Source organism: Lissotriton helveticus, chromosome 1_1 (assembly GCF_964261635.1).
Source record: "Lissotriton helveticus chromosome 1_1, aLisHel1.1, whole genome shotgun sequence".
Classification (NCBI taxonomy): Eukaryota; Metazoa; Chordata; class Amphibia; order Caudata; family Salamandridae; genus Lissotriton; species Lissotriton helveticus.
In genome coordinates, this window is record NC_136057.1 from 1,792,137,889 (window position 1) to 1,792,153,128 (window position 15,240).

Below are 15,240 nucleotides of genomic sequence, written 5' to 3' on the forward strand. Positions count from 1 at the left end.
TAATTTGGTCTACATGTTTCATGCATGAAGGGCAATAGATCAACAAACTCTCCTTTGCCCAGCAACAACAGAGAAGTATTCTTGGGGTTAGGTCTATAACTAGAAGGCAGTGCTTTCACCCACCTCCTAAAATATTCCAAGTTTCCTGCAGCCATGCAAACGGCAAGACAGGGCAGCAAAGCCCATTCCCCAAATTTGTGTGTGCTATAAAAGAAATAATGAGATGTATTTTCTTGCTCCTTATTTGAATGTTTACTTGACCAGAAGGTCGTGTGAATTGAAGGAACTCTATAGGTGGTGCTAAAATAGGGTTGAGCCTCTTTAGACTCTTTCACCCCAGCCTGACAGGATAGTTCGGAACTCAGAGAAGATGGCCCTTAGTTGGCACCTCTATGGCCCTTTAGAAACACTTGCCTGTGCTGGTGGGCTCCGTGACAAGTCAACACTTATCTGTTCAACCTATCAATACAGGAAATGCTACATTTTATTTCGTTTAAAAGTTTTCTATGTGACCACAAAAGCTGAAGGACACTGGAGCCCTATACAATAAAATAACACAAAAATAAAGGGAACTAGACAAATAAACGTAAGAAATAAATTGTGAATATTCTCTATTAAAAAAACAAACACGTTTTACACCTGCAAAACGTTTTGTGTGATAACAATATACCAAGGCACACCACCCTACTTACCACTGCGCCAGACAGGGCATGCACAAGACTTTCATAGGAAAACATTGCTTGGGACACAGCAGATAACCGAGACTCGGGCTCCAGCGCCATGGTCTCCTCCATTGTGGCACCGAGACTCCAGGAAGGTGGCATACTATGCCAGTGGTGGAACTGCCACAGAAGAGTCGATCTGTAAGAGAAGGGTGGTCTGTCACAAGATATAGACATTAAGGATGTCTGGGAGTAAGTTGCTGACATTATGCTGGGGAACTGGGTAGGTGTGCAACTCACTGGCCCAACACCAAGCAGTCATTTTGTATGATGCTAACAGTTAATGTTGGTGGACGAGTCGTCATGGTTAGTTTATTATAGCTATTTTAAGTAACATGCAAAAATTCACAGAGAACGATGATGCAATGCATGTGAACAACCTCCCCATCCCAGGTCCCACGAGTGAAAGAGCCTTGTTCACACATGGGGAGGTGCAGGGGCTCTACTATTAGCATTTCGCACTCACACCATTATCCAAGTCTCTTTAGTTGAGTTGTGGCACACCAGTGGAGGGAGATCTGGCCCTCACCACAGGAGTAACTGTTTTAAGAGTCAGCTTTAGAAACTTCCAATACGCTTGCATGACTCCACCCACCTCACCTCCAAAAGTAATGCCAGAATTGTGACTCATTTTGCAATCTGTGCACAAAACTTTCACTCAGTCCTAATCACCGCTGGAAACCCAGGAACAAACAATTTATCAATTTGAAGATGGATGGTATACGCAAATATTTTCCACGAAAAAACTCATTGACTTTCTTCCTGCTTTAATCTCCCTAATGTCTCCCCCACTTTCAAGGTTTAAAAAAATCCAGCTTAGATGGTCATGTCCGAATACAAGAAAAAGAAAGTACATTTTACTACATTATTGTGTGGATGTCTGGAATAATGTGTGCCAGGGACTGGACCCGACAATAGAACTCGAAGTCTAAAAAAGAGAAATATTGATATTCCAAGGCTCGTCTCACTACACATCAAAATGAAGCACATCGACATCTCATGTAGTAGCAATGAAGTAGACTAACCAGCTGGTGTACGTAATATGCTCATCCGCCTCTCCACAGCTGAGGAACAGACATTTACAGCCCAAAATTCACAAATAGGACAAATACACATTTTCTCACCCTTAAATCCAAGTCTTACTATATGAATCTGCTCTTGAACTGCAAAAGCAGTCTCAATTAAAAGAAAAAACTGAAATACATTTCACGCCAAAGTTGAAACAAGCAGGTTTCAACAATAGAGGGTTCAAATATTTTATTTAACACCTCTCTTGGCTTGATAACGGTACCCCTATCAAGATCTACATATCCTTGTTAAAGGGTGCCATATACCTGCTTGACTGATGGCGATGCAAGCACATTTTTGGTGATACTTTATGTGAAAGTGAAATTGATGGGCTGGTGTCCATTATTTTGGTTAGCTTGAAACCAAGATTTGTGTCACCTCTGCTGCATTCACCTACCCTTAAGAAGAAAGCATATATTTTGTATTTATATCCTGGAGTCAGCTCTAGCTGTCTTGCCAGCCTGATGGTGTACCAAGAAAATTAATACATTTATCTGCACGTGTGTGTGTATATATATAGTGTGTGTGTGTATATATATACATACACACACATACATACATATATACATACATATATACACACTGAAAAAAATAATGGTGAAAGTAACAATACAAGTGAAATGTTCTGTAGCAACGTAATGTCTTAAACTCTAAAAACCAATGGAATTCACCAGTAATAAATAGTTTAATAGTTATAGTTATTATGTAACTATGACTCGTGCCCTAAGGTAACTTTAACTCATGCCCCAGAGTTACGTTGTCACTGAACATTTCATCTAAAAATAACGTTGCTTTAACCTGTGGTTGTTTTAAGTGAATTTTGAGGGTCTTTTTTAATGTAAAGTCATATTTAATTACAATACATAAACCCAAGCACCGCCGTGCATGGCTGTGCGCAGTTGGGTGGGCCAAAAGGCCTAGCCTGTGTCCAGGTACTGTGACCAACCCCTCCAGTGAAGTGAAGGGGGACTGCGAGACTAATTTGACCCTCGGCACTCCAGCATTGCTCCCACCCTCAGGGAGCAGCTACTTAAGCTGCTTCCTCCAGGTGGGAGCAATATTTTGATCTGCTTCCCTGTCCACATCAGTGCAGGCAGGGAAACGGATTAAAAGTCTGCTCCCAGCTGGCTTATGCATTTTCAAAGCTCCTGCCGGCTGGGAGACGAGTTTTAGTTTTCACCAGCAAGACAGAAGCTTTCAAAGTGACCCCGCCAGCCAGGAGCCAACCTTGCCAAACCAAGGTTGCCCTATTTGCGCTGGTGTGGGCAGAAAAAGTGCTGTGTCTTGGCATGGGGCCCCGGGAAACCGTTAGGAAGCCGGCCACTAAGGATGGGGTTACCAGGGCCATTATTGGCACGGGGGGGGTATACGGCCCCCTACTTTTAATTAGTTCAGCAGCCCAGAAAGATGGGGTACCCAGGGCTTTTAGAAGCCTGGAAAGAGTGGCCCTGTCTCCTTAAAAAATACGTCAGGCATTGAGGGGGGAGGGGGGCAGGGGGAAGGGGAGTTCCACGGGGCCAAAAGCTGCCCCAGGAGAAGACCCCGTGACCCACCTTCCCCTAAAGAAAAGTCATCAGACCCCAGGGTATGGGGTCCCCAGGCCAAAAGACGGACTCTGGGGCACGTACCTCCCTCCTCCTAAGCAGTACGTCAGTCCCCGGGGAATGCAGTCCCCCAGGACCAAAACTGGCCTGGAAACGGGGAGCCATGCATGCCCTGGGAATACAGTCCCCGAGGACAAAAACTGGCCTGGAGACGGGCGGCCATGCACGCCTCCTCCCCCCAAAAATTTTGTAAAGTCCCCCCTCTCCCCCCGGGCCCAGGGGTTGTAAATCTTTAACTTGAAGAGTAACTCTCTCAGCAGATGACAGTTGACGACTTGTGACCAGTATGTCCCACACAAGTCTTTTGGTTCTGCAGAAAGTTTCCAACAGGGCAAATATCCTACATAGTAGATACTAAGTATTGTAAGAAGCCTTGAGTTATTAGACAGAATTGTCTCAGCAGAACCATTTCTACATAACATAGAAACTGTGTACACCAGGTACTAACTTATGTACATGTGTTTCTTTTGCTTCAGTAGATGGGCTGTCTGTAAGGTTTTCACCTCCGTATGAAGGTAGCATGATGTTTAGCAACTTCAGACCTTGGTTATTTTAAGCAATTAGTATCTTTTTTGAGAAGTGCTGCACAAAATGTATACTGTTCTTAGTAGATACTTTTTAGGGCTCGCCTGGCGTTAGCAGCGCGCATACGCTGGTCTTGCCTGGCGTTAGCAGCGCGCATGCGCTGTTCTCGCCATGCGAGTCACTTTTGGAATCGATACAGATTCCGAAGTAACTTAAAGCCACGCCCTCATTTTCAATTGGCGCGCGTCATCGTTTATGTTAAACGCTGACGTGTGATTGAAAAACGGGCTTTGGGGTTACCGCCTTGTCCACTTTTAGGACGGCCCATCTAGACAAGCTGACGCCATTTTGTTTACCATTGTTTTGTGTGGGTGCTATTGGTTGATCTTTAAGTAATAATGTATTGATGTTGCGCCGGATATTTACGCACTTTTACGGACTACTGATATACATTTTCGCAGCAGTTTCATCGGTGCTGCGCGGTGTGCTTGTCTGTTTTTTATTTTTATAGAGTGTGGTCTTTAAAGGTCCTAATATTGAATGGTTCTGCTGTTTCGTATACTTCTATTAACTTGACACGCAAAACAACGTAATTTCAGAAACATCATTTATTTTGTTTACGTTGCAGCCGTCGGTGTTCCTGTGTGTATTTTCTGCGTGCTCCTCGCACTTGGCTCTCCTCTCCGCCTATGGGCCAGGTTCAAGTGGACAGTTGCCCCGGGAGTTTCTCCTCAAAAGCACAAGCCGCACCTGGCGCACTATAGGGCAGTTCCCTCCCCTCCCCACCGCCAAAGGACTGGCAGCAGCTACAGGAGGAGGAGGCATGGACACACCACAGAGACCTTTTTGACCAATGTGGCTGCACGGGGTTTCCGCTGTGTCATTACTTACGAGTTCTATTCCAGTGTCTCATAGGTTTCTGCAGATTCTTTAGGAGTTGACAATGTGAGAGGTACTGGTTTATGCTCCTACCCAAACTGGATACTTTCGCCGGGGGCTAAACTGTAGTCTCTAGGAGCGCTGAACCAGTAGACTCCTTAGGACTGTCACAACACGGTCCTCTGGCAAGCTTTTTGATCATAAGCGAGGATCAGCAACACGCTCACCTTTTTTTAATTTAGCGCAATCGAGCAGCAGAAGTGGATGATTTCACTGCTTCGAGCACTTCACTCCTCGGCTGGAGGCGTTGCCATCTGACATCACCTCGGCAACTTATGTGATTATACGGTCTGCTTCTTCTGAGCAGGTACTCCTCCAACCCGGAGAACAGCTTTAAGCTTGACACAGACCTCAATTGAGCTCCACAAATACTGCCTTATTTTGGGGAGAAAAGTTCGATGAGACATGGTTTTTCCTATTATTCATTAAAAAAAAGCAAAATTATGATAAACAGTAACCAAAACAAAAAACACAGATAATATGGCTCCATGGCTCATGTTAGCATTCGCCACGGAGGCAGGGATTGCGTGCTGTGATGTCGCCTCCATTGTTCGGCTTGCCTGAGGCACGGACGTGCTTCACAGTAATAACCTGGACAAGGGGAAGGGAGTAGCAGGGAGTGCACACTGCAATGGTGCCTCTGTTGTTATGCTTGCCTGAGGCACGGGAGGGGAGCAGGGGATTTACAACTTGGACATCATGAGGAGGGGCTAAAAGCAACATGGAGAACAGGTGAATAAAAAAGCATTGGAAATGCAATAGGTCTCGCCTTTTATTACGTTAAAGCCTTTTGCTTTGCCATACAATACCATTAGCAAAGAAAATGGCTTTAACTTAATCAAAGGCGAGACCTATTGCATTTTCAATGCTTGTTAATTCTGGTGAGTATTTCTTAAGAGAGTTTCACTGCCTGCAAACAGTGTGGTACAGAGTAAACTTGGATGATGTTATGTCATCAGTCATCAGTGATGTCATAAATGTCATAGAACTGGTCATGTTTGATGACATTTGTGAAGTTCATAAGCAGTGCATGGCGGAGAATGTCTGTGGTTGAGTTCAAAACGTTAGTGTTGTCACTGATATATTCACCTAACTAAAACATCACTTTAACCTTTTGGTTTTTCAGTGAATAAACACACACACACAGACACTTACAAACATACACACACATACAGGGGCTTTCAGTCAGCAATTCAAAGGTTTCTTGAGCCCACGACAGCATACATCATGGGGCAACGGGTCACCAGACCACATCAGACATTTGATCTGGTAACTAAGTGTTGCCATTTTGCTTATGTGTATGTGCAAATCTGCCTAAAAACGAGTCCAATTCAGAGCCAAGGCTGAGGTGTAAATCCTTGCATTCGTTCAGTTTTCATGTTCCCCCCCCCTCCCACCCCACCAGGGTCATGTTTTACTTTTTTTGCAAACATATGCTCACCACTTTTATACAGTCGTATTTTTGCTCTGTATTACTTTCAGATGTTTTATATCCATTGAATACGTTTTTAAACATCAACAGATATTAAAAAACAAAATCTTGCACGTTTGCCAGGGTCAGACCTATTGGCTATGCCATTGCTTGTTTAAACAGCAGACTCCACCTTTCTTCACCTATACCTACGGTGTGGTGGCGTGGGTTAATGCGGAGCCTATGGGTAGCTGAGCCCTGCAGAACAGTAGGTAGAGCGCCTAGGGGGGCAACACCCTCAGCAGAAAAGTAGGTGTGGAGGTTGGGGTAGCCGAGCCCTACTGAGTGGTGAATGAGAAGCATTGGAAAAGGGGCTGTTCTGGCGGTGGAAGGGGAGGTCCAAGGGAAGCAACCCTGAAGAGAGGTGGAACTAGAACCTATAAGGCCTGGAAAGAGGTTATGGGGAGTATCAACCTGCAAATAGTGGATGCACATGAAGTCTGAACACCTTTATCACCCAGTGACTTCAACCTGAACTCAGGAGCTCCACCAGTTGCCCGTTAAGAATACCCATTCACATCCTGAAATCACTCTGACACTTAGAGGTGACTCAGTTTGTGCTGTACATAACTCCTATGCGGCATGAATAAAACTACAGAAACATCTAGAAAAAACAAAGACGCTTTGGGCATGAAAAATACAATGTCGGTTGTGTTCTTAAGATCTGATTCACTGTTTGAGTGAGTGCAACAATGTTGTCTAATGTAGAACAACCAGACCTATTCCGGCTTAATTAAAAGGACCTAAAGGGGAATTGATCGCCCATTCGGAAGTATTATTTCAGCAAGAATTTGGAAGAGTTTCCTCTCAGCATCTATAAGCGCTTCGAGCAGGTAATTTCTGATATCACCTATTTGGCCTTTTTTTACCCGACAGATGAATTATTGTCCCATTCCAAGATAAAAGATAATTTGGCTAGACTGGAGTATTGTTTAAAAAATAAATAAATTCTGGAACAATACAGGTCCAGTTTTAGGACGTTGATAGGAATTCCGTGGGGGCCTGCCACATAAGATTATTTGAAGGATTTGATGAAAGAAATCATTTATTTTCTTGAGATTTCCAGAGTATGATTAACATAGTTTGGAGCCGCAAACTCATCTATAAAGTTAGTCACATAAAGGTTCTTGATATGCGAGCATGACTTTTCAAATGGATTATAAAAGTCAGTAGGTACTGCACGAGCTCCAATACCGTGGCCTACTAGCAAGCAAAATGGTTTCATTCAGTTAAACTGCAGAGTAAAGACGCACCTGTGCTGCTTCTTTTCCACTACTTTCAAATCCACTGAAAACTGAGAACAGAACTTTTTCAACCGATTTTTTTCTGGGGGGCAAATCTCCCTGAAAACTGCTGTCAGCAGGCACTGATCTTGAGAAGTTGTGAACTTCTCTTTAGTATTTGCTAAAATATTCTCATTCCATGTTATGTAACCGGCTGGGTAAGAAAGAAGAAATTGTTCTGACCACATCCCTATTCTCACTGTAACCACATTCAGGGAGGAAGATATTGAACTCCCTGTTGTTCACATATGCTGTTATCACTTGATTGTTCATTCTCACTAGAACATGTCCATGTTACAGCACATCCTGGAAATGGATCAAAACGTTTCATACTGCAGGCAGCTCTTTCCCATTCCAAGACCGTTTGTGTTCCATCACAGACTATCTCCCTTGAACAACATTGTGCGATAACATTGCTCTCCAACCAATGAGGCTGGCATCTGTTATTAAAAGGTGTGGAGGAACAGCCCGTCGACACGTCACACTTAGTCACACTCCTTTCAGTATCCCAAGCTCCACACACACATGATCACAGTTAGGCACCGCCTGGTTAATGGTTTCCTATATGTCTAGAATTGTTCCTTATGGTTGATAGTTTTCGAATACAATGTTGAATGTGCAATATCTTGGTAATGTGAACAACTGACCTGCTTTTCCGGTCATGGTATACCTTGAGTGCTGTATGGAAAGAGACTAGGCTATGCAGCCACTATACGGAGGTTCTTTGCATCAACGCTAGGCACTGCCACTACTGTACGTTATTGTATCATGCATGTGCTGGAGCTATATGAACCTGTCATGCTGATTACCCGTGCTCCTGTTAAGTTGGCCCTTTGCTACCATACCTCCACGGGGGGGTGGTGATTCGCGAAGCCTGGGACTCCCTGTCTTATGTAACAGCGCCGTTTATTCGCAATGACTGCATATGTGTAATTCTGTACTATGACAAAATACAATAAACATATTCAAACAAAAAAAAGGTGTGGAGGAACAGTCCAGAGGGGATAACCCTTGACTAATAACTATCTTCAATCACCCCTGTAGCAAAATAAAAATCTGATCTGTCACTAGAATCAGTTCGCGAACTCCAAATGTGACAGTATACAGTACTTCAACTGATGAACCAACAGAGGTATTAGATATAGTCTGGCTCAGGAGACAAGGAACGCATCAGAGGCAGTATGACCTTCAACTTTCAGGCACAATATTGCAGTTGTTTAACTTCGTGACACCCCTGGGGCAACGGTCTTTCTCAATCGCTCTGTTCTTTCCTCTGAAAGATGCACCCCACATCAATGCACCTATGAAGATTTTCCTGGGTAGGAATCAGATGACACTGAATAATTCAGAATGAGGCCATAAATTGTTAGGCAGTCATCCACTATTTTCAATAATCTCGAAGTCTCCTTGTTTGATGACATTAGAAGCCAGTCAGTCAAATATAGGAAGATCAGCAGATCCTGCAAATGCACCCAAGATACCATAGGAGCCATCATTCTGGTGAAACCCCCCCCAGGGCAGATCTGATCCCAAAGGGAAAGACCTGCAAATGGTAATGGTTCCCAAAAATGGAAAACTTTGGAAATTTCTGATGTAAGCTTGTAACACGAACCTGAAAATAGACGTCTAATAAATCCAGAGCCACCATATATGCTCCTAGTGGGATCAGTGGAATTATTTTCAGTAAGGTCCACATTTTTAAGTGAATTTTTCTTATCCATTTGTTGACATTCCTTAAGTCTACTATCACACAGAATCTTCCTGTTACCATTGGAACTTACATGACCTTTGAGTAGGTTTCCTTGTCTCATTCTTTCTTCAGTACAGCTCTCATTGCCTCCTTGAGAATTAAGTATTGAAATGCAGTCTCCATTGCTTCCAACCTTATCTTATCTGAGGGATTTGGCGTGATAACAGTCCCAGTTTATAGGAGGTGGGGGAATTTGATGAGATAACCCTCTACCATTATACTCAAGACCCATAAATGTGAAGCAGACTGTTCCCATTCCTGAAGAAAAATACTTTATTCTTCCTCTCACCAACCACTCTTGGACCGTTTCGGCATAGTCAGTAACGCAGAGTATTCCTAGGCAAAGATGACATGTTCTTCTGAGGCTGATTTTGGAAATTCTTCCCCCTTTGTTTTCTGGAGTATTGATTAAATTGATGTCTTCAAGATTGTCTGAAAGACGGTTTAGCTGTACCTTCAATTACTGAAAAGGATGAGACATGAGACCGCCTGAAGGATAAAAGAAAAAATGTTTTCTTAAAACATTCTGAGAAGATTTCCTCCAGCTCAACACTAAAGAGTTTGCTTTCCTCAACAGACATAAAAAGAGCTACATTCTTCTTTGCAGAATCTGTAAGCCAATCTCTGAGGAATACAGAAAGCAAGGACAAACAATCTTGTTAGGGCCTCTCCACTTTTGAAGGAACATGTTGAGGGAGGGGTAAACCAGGAATTTGTTAATTAGAAAACCCAATATGCAAACGTAACCTAGCTAGGATTTCTGGCATCACCTCTTTTGCCCTCATATTCCGTAGACAATGCCATCCCTTCCTCTCCAGAGGTAGAGAAATTCTTAGATAGGCCCACGGTCTCAGCATTGTTAAGGTCTTTAGACTTCCTGACAAAGTTTCACACAAAATATGTCTTTGTCATCAAAAGACTTCTCCTGATGCTCTCCCCTTGATGTTCTGAACCTTTTCCTGGGAGGAAAGGGGGATCTAGATCCAGATGTTGGCAGAGATGAGACATAAATACCGGTTGACAGGCTAGTAGGTGGGCCAGGACCACCTAAACATGACCCATGTCCCTCCCAGTCATTAGGTAATAGCCAATGCAAAATGCACTGGTTAAATTCCTCTAACATTTTCTGGGTCGTAAGCCGAACGTTGGGGTGTTTTCCCAGTTCCTGTTTACTGGTACTGGAGATGTGTGACTGGACCAGGGTCGCTGGCTAGAGAGAGACCCTATTAAGCATCTCCTTTTAGAGAGGCGGGCTTTATTTTCACCCACAAGTGCAGATATATTAGGGGTATGGGAAGGTGCATAAACCCTTTCCTCTCTTCACACCAAGGGAATTGGATTTCCAGCTGCTCTTTTCTTTTTTTTCCGGAGTTTTAAATAACACGAACTTGACCCGAAGGTATTCGGTATCAGAGCGTTTTACATGAGAGCCAGTTGCGTTACAGATGGACACATTTATTTTTTTGTTAGGCACAGGGAGATTAAGTGATTTGCCCAGAATCCCAGGATGTTGAGCATCATTGCCGAGTCTCAAACCCGGTTCCCCAGATTCGAGGTTGACAGCCCCAGCCGTTATGCCACATCCTCACCCCAGCTCCAGAGCAACTTTAACTGCTATCTGGGGGCTCCATGCTTCTGCACCTGGTACTATGTGAGCCTTACCTTTGCTCTTCAGCCACAGAAATTAAGCCTTCTAAAGCTGTGCGCCTTTTCAGAGTCCTGCAGCTACTATTGTATTGGAACGTGCTGTGAGGCAAAGTTTGATTTTGAAGTTCAAAGCTGATAAGAAAATGTCGCGGGCATATCTACGTGGGGTGGTGTGGGTTGGGCTGACACCTTTCCCACAGAAAAATACGAATGATTTGTTTACGTTTTAAGATTCTGCAAAGGCCCAGACATGATCCATAAATTGAACTTAAAACCCTTACGAGCGGGTGTTGGCCAATGGCCAACACCTGCAAACACTCCCCAGTGCGGGTGTCAGCCATGGGCCAAAACTGGGGAGGGTTAGAAAGTCCACGCTGGTGCTTTGCACCAGAGGATTTCCTTTTTAATCCCGGAGGCTTGGGAAGACCTTACCTAGCAGCCTGAGCTTTTTTGTTGTTGTATGTAATGGCCATTGGCGCGCAGAGCCCACGGGCGTCATCACATACAAAAGTGAAAGTAAAACGAGTTAAAGGGCTCATATCATTTTCACTGAATCAGTGCTATGGGTCTCTCTCAGGCCCCAAGCACTGATTCTTATAGGAGAGGTATCGGAAAGGGGAGAATCTCCCCTTTCCAATGGTACCTCTTACCAGTGGATCCCTACTTGGGGATTGCCACAGGAAAGCGATCGCCAAGTAGGGATCCACCAACTAGACAACAGGGAGCTAGGGAGCGGCTCTTGGGCAAAGGCTTGTGCGTAATTGTTTTGTATGTCAGTCGTTCTGGGTGGATGGGTGCAATTACCCCCAATCTGCCCCCAGCGGGGGCAGGAAGCCCACTAAACATCTGGGAATTATTTTTGGCATTTTTTGTTTTTCAAAAGAGAGGGTGTGCAGCCCACCATGGACATGGCCATGCCCTCACCCCAAATAAATGGGAACGCAGTCTTACAACCCCCTTGTGGGCAGGTGAGGTAATGACCCCCAATCTGAAAGCCCAAGAGATACAAGGGAAATTGGGAAAAAATAATTGAAGGGTGGAGTCTGCCCACCCTGGGTATGGTAATGCCCCCACCCCAAAAACATTGGGGCACAGTCTTTCTGCTCCCCTAGGGGTAAGATGAGAGGCGGGCTTTATTTTCACCCACAAGTGCAGATATTAAGATGAAGATAATTACCTTTGATCTGCCCCATCGGGGACAAATGGCCATTAGACACCAGGGAAATAAATAAATAAATAAATAAAAAAAGAGGTGTGGGGTCTGCCCACCATGGGTGGGCATGGTTATGCCCCCTCTTCAACTAAGTGGGGGCAACAGTAATGACCCTAGATCTGCCTCTCACGGGGAGGGCAGAAAGCCCACTGTATGGCAGCAATATATATTATTAATAAAACAATGGGGTGGGCTTTCCCATCCTAACATCAGGCACCACCCTCACCCGTGAAACCTCAACATTCTTTCTGCTCTCTTGTGGATTAAAGTATCCTATCCCAATGGCAAGCAAGAGGACAATTGATTCCTTTGGGTGCTGTTTTTACATATGGGCCAGGAGAGTTTGGCAAACTCCCAGTAGCATCTCACGTGCATTGGAGCACTTTTCGCACTTGGGTAGGCTGCCACCTGTTAAAAACTACCAGACTCAGACAGTTCAGAAAACTAGACATCTGGGGGAGACTACGGATGTGTGCTTCACATGCCTCCCGCACCATTTCTTTACCCACAATGCCCTGCAACCCACAAACGTTGACTAAAAACACACATCTTCCTCACATTTCTGCGAGAAAAGCTTCCGAACAGCATTCCCTCAAATCTCTCAATAAAAATGGACCTCCCTTGTGTGAGTGGGCTATGGGACCTTGACACAAAAGACCCTAAAGTGCTACATGGAGAGATTGGCAATAGAGGTAGCTGCAGGATTTGGGTCCATGCTCGGCCGCCACCCATGAAAACCTACTAACCACAGACATTTTTTTAAAGTAGAAAACCAGGGGATTCCAGGGTGGTGTGCCTTGTGTGAATCCCTAACTTTGCTGAAATCATGCATTTTCCTTAAATTTCTGTGATGAAACTTCCAGTATCCACAAAATTCCTACAACCCAGCATGCTCCTCCACTTGTGCCAATAGAAATGCTGAGCCACTTGTGGTCGGGCCTAATGCCAGCGACAGGAGCGGATCCGAGGTCAATAGGAGTCCTCAGGCAAGGATTTTCATGGACCTAGGATTGATACGTTCCTGGTACTAGGCCCAGCCACACCAGTGAGGCAGCGTTATCGGCACAAGTGGTGTAATGCTGGGTGGTAGAAATTTTGCGGATTCAGACTCCGACCCAGGTGAAAAAAAAACTACAAGGTACTGGAAGGCGAGTGGAGAAGTGGACCAGTTCCAGAAATTTCTGCCTCAGCTTTTACCTATTTGCTGATAAATCTGTCCTAGGTCATCAGCTGTGGTACCTGCTCTGTGGAAACATGCTAAGGTTATTCCTCCCCTAAAAATAAATTACCCTTGATGGATCTAAGCAGGAATATTTTCACCCCATCTGCTTACTCCTCTTTGTGGCTAAAATTACCCAATCCCATATCAACTCTTTTCTAACCAAACTCGCAGAGTTCAATGAAATCTTGGACTCCTCACAGAATGGCTTCAGACCCAGCCATAGCACAGAATCTGCCCTGCCGGCGGTCACAGAACACTTGTGGGGCTCCCTGGATGAGGGCTATGCCTCGGCTCTGTTCCTCCTCGACCTAAGTGCCGCCCGCATTAGACACAGGATTGCATAAGATCATGCTGCAACGCCTACAGGAGATAAGTATTGGAGGTGCCGCCTTAACTTGGTTCACATCATTCTTGTCAGTAAGATCCTTCCAAGCGTTTTCCCACCTAAGGCTCCCAGGTACATACTGTACGCCATAGGGTGCTGTATGGATCAGCTTTGAGCCCTACACCATTTAATATATATATACAACCCCTAGCGGTGGTAGCAAATGGTAGGGCCCCTCTCTCTGGTTTCCTGTGCTGATGATACTCAACTCGAGATCGCTCTGTCAAACAACTCTGACCAAAGCATGCTCATATGGTAAAAAATCTGGGTGCCTTAGATGATAGTACTTTGACCTTTCAGGCACAGATGAAATCAGTGGCTGGTGTGTGTTTCGGGCTTTTACGAGGACTTAAGCCTCTGCTCGGGTTCTTCAATGCCCAGACACGCCAGATCATTATCCAATCCACCATACTCTCTAGACTGGACTATTGTAAATCTGTATCTGGGCGCCAACAAAGCAGGGATCAATCGCCTTCAGAGGCCGCAAAAAGCTGTTGTGCGAACTCTATTCGCCCTTCCTAAATCCTGCTCAGTCTCGAACTCCATCCGCAAGCTGCACTGGCTCCCGGTGGAGAAGAGAATCCACTTTAAGGCATTATACATCTCACACTGAATTCTTAACTCCCTAGCTCCCCCCATTCGATCCAATCTTCTTATCCCTTACGACCCTAGCCCCATGCTGTGCTCTTCAGATCAACACCTGGCATACGTCCCTCGAGTCAGCAGAGCACAGGTGGGGGGAGGGGTCCGTCTATCCGTGCCCTGGCTTCTTTGGAACACCCTCCCAGGTACCATCAGGATCATTCAGGAAAGCAGTAAAGACCTGGCTATTTCCGGCATAATCTGTCCGCATCTGACCCACTTCTTGTCATGCATGATTTCAGCCAAAGTTTGTGAAATGCAGAGCATTGTGGGCAAAAACAAAACCCTCAGGAGATCCTCGCAAGTCACCCCATCCTAGATACCCCGAGGTGTCTAGTTTTTAAAAAAGTGCAGGGTTGCTGAGTTTCCCTAAGTGCCGGTTGAGCTAGGGCCCAAAATCCACAGCTACCTACTTTGTAAAAAAGGGGTTCGTTTTGAATGGAAAAATGTGATGTATCCATGTTGCACTGTGGGTATTTTCATGTTGCAGGCACTAGGTCGATCCACACAAGTGAGGTACCATTTGTATTTGAAGACTCGGGGGAATGCTGAGTGGAAAGACATTTGTGGCTCCCCGCAGATTCCAGAACTTTCCATCGCAGAAATGTGAGGAGAATTTGTTTTTTTAGTTATAGTTTATGGTTTGCAAGGGATTCTGGGTAAAACAGCCTGGTGAAAGCCATGCAAGTCACCCCATCCTGGTTTTCATATATGTACAGGTTAGCTAGGTTTCCCTAGGTGCTTGCACAGTTACTACTTTGCAAAAAAT

General features: G+C 44.8%; 1 protein-coding gene across 3 annotated transcripts in view; it reads right to left on the reverse strand.

The window, feature by feature from the left end:
• The window catches only part of SLC25A17 (solute carrier family 25 member 17), a 273,120-nt gene that overhangs the window by 229,219 nt on the left and 28,661 nt on the right, over positions 1-15,240 (reverse strand). For 2 of the 3 annotated variants that reach the window (XM_078640599.1, XM_078640605.1), the window contains exon 2: positions 693-861. In XM_078640599.1, coding sequence (XP_078496725.1) covers positions 693-824 — 132 coding nt within the window. In that variant the 5' untranslated portion in view covers positions 825-861. Of the gene's footprint in view, positions 1-692; positions 862-9,393; positions 9,852-15,240 lie in introns of those variants that run through there. The other variant, XM_078640609.1, reaches the window with a different exon arrangement.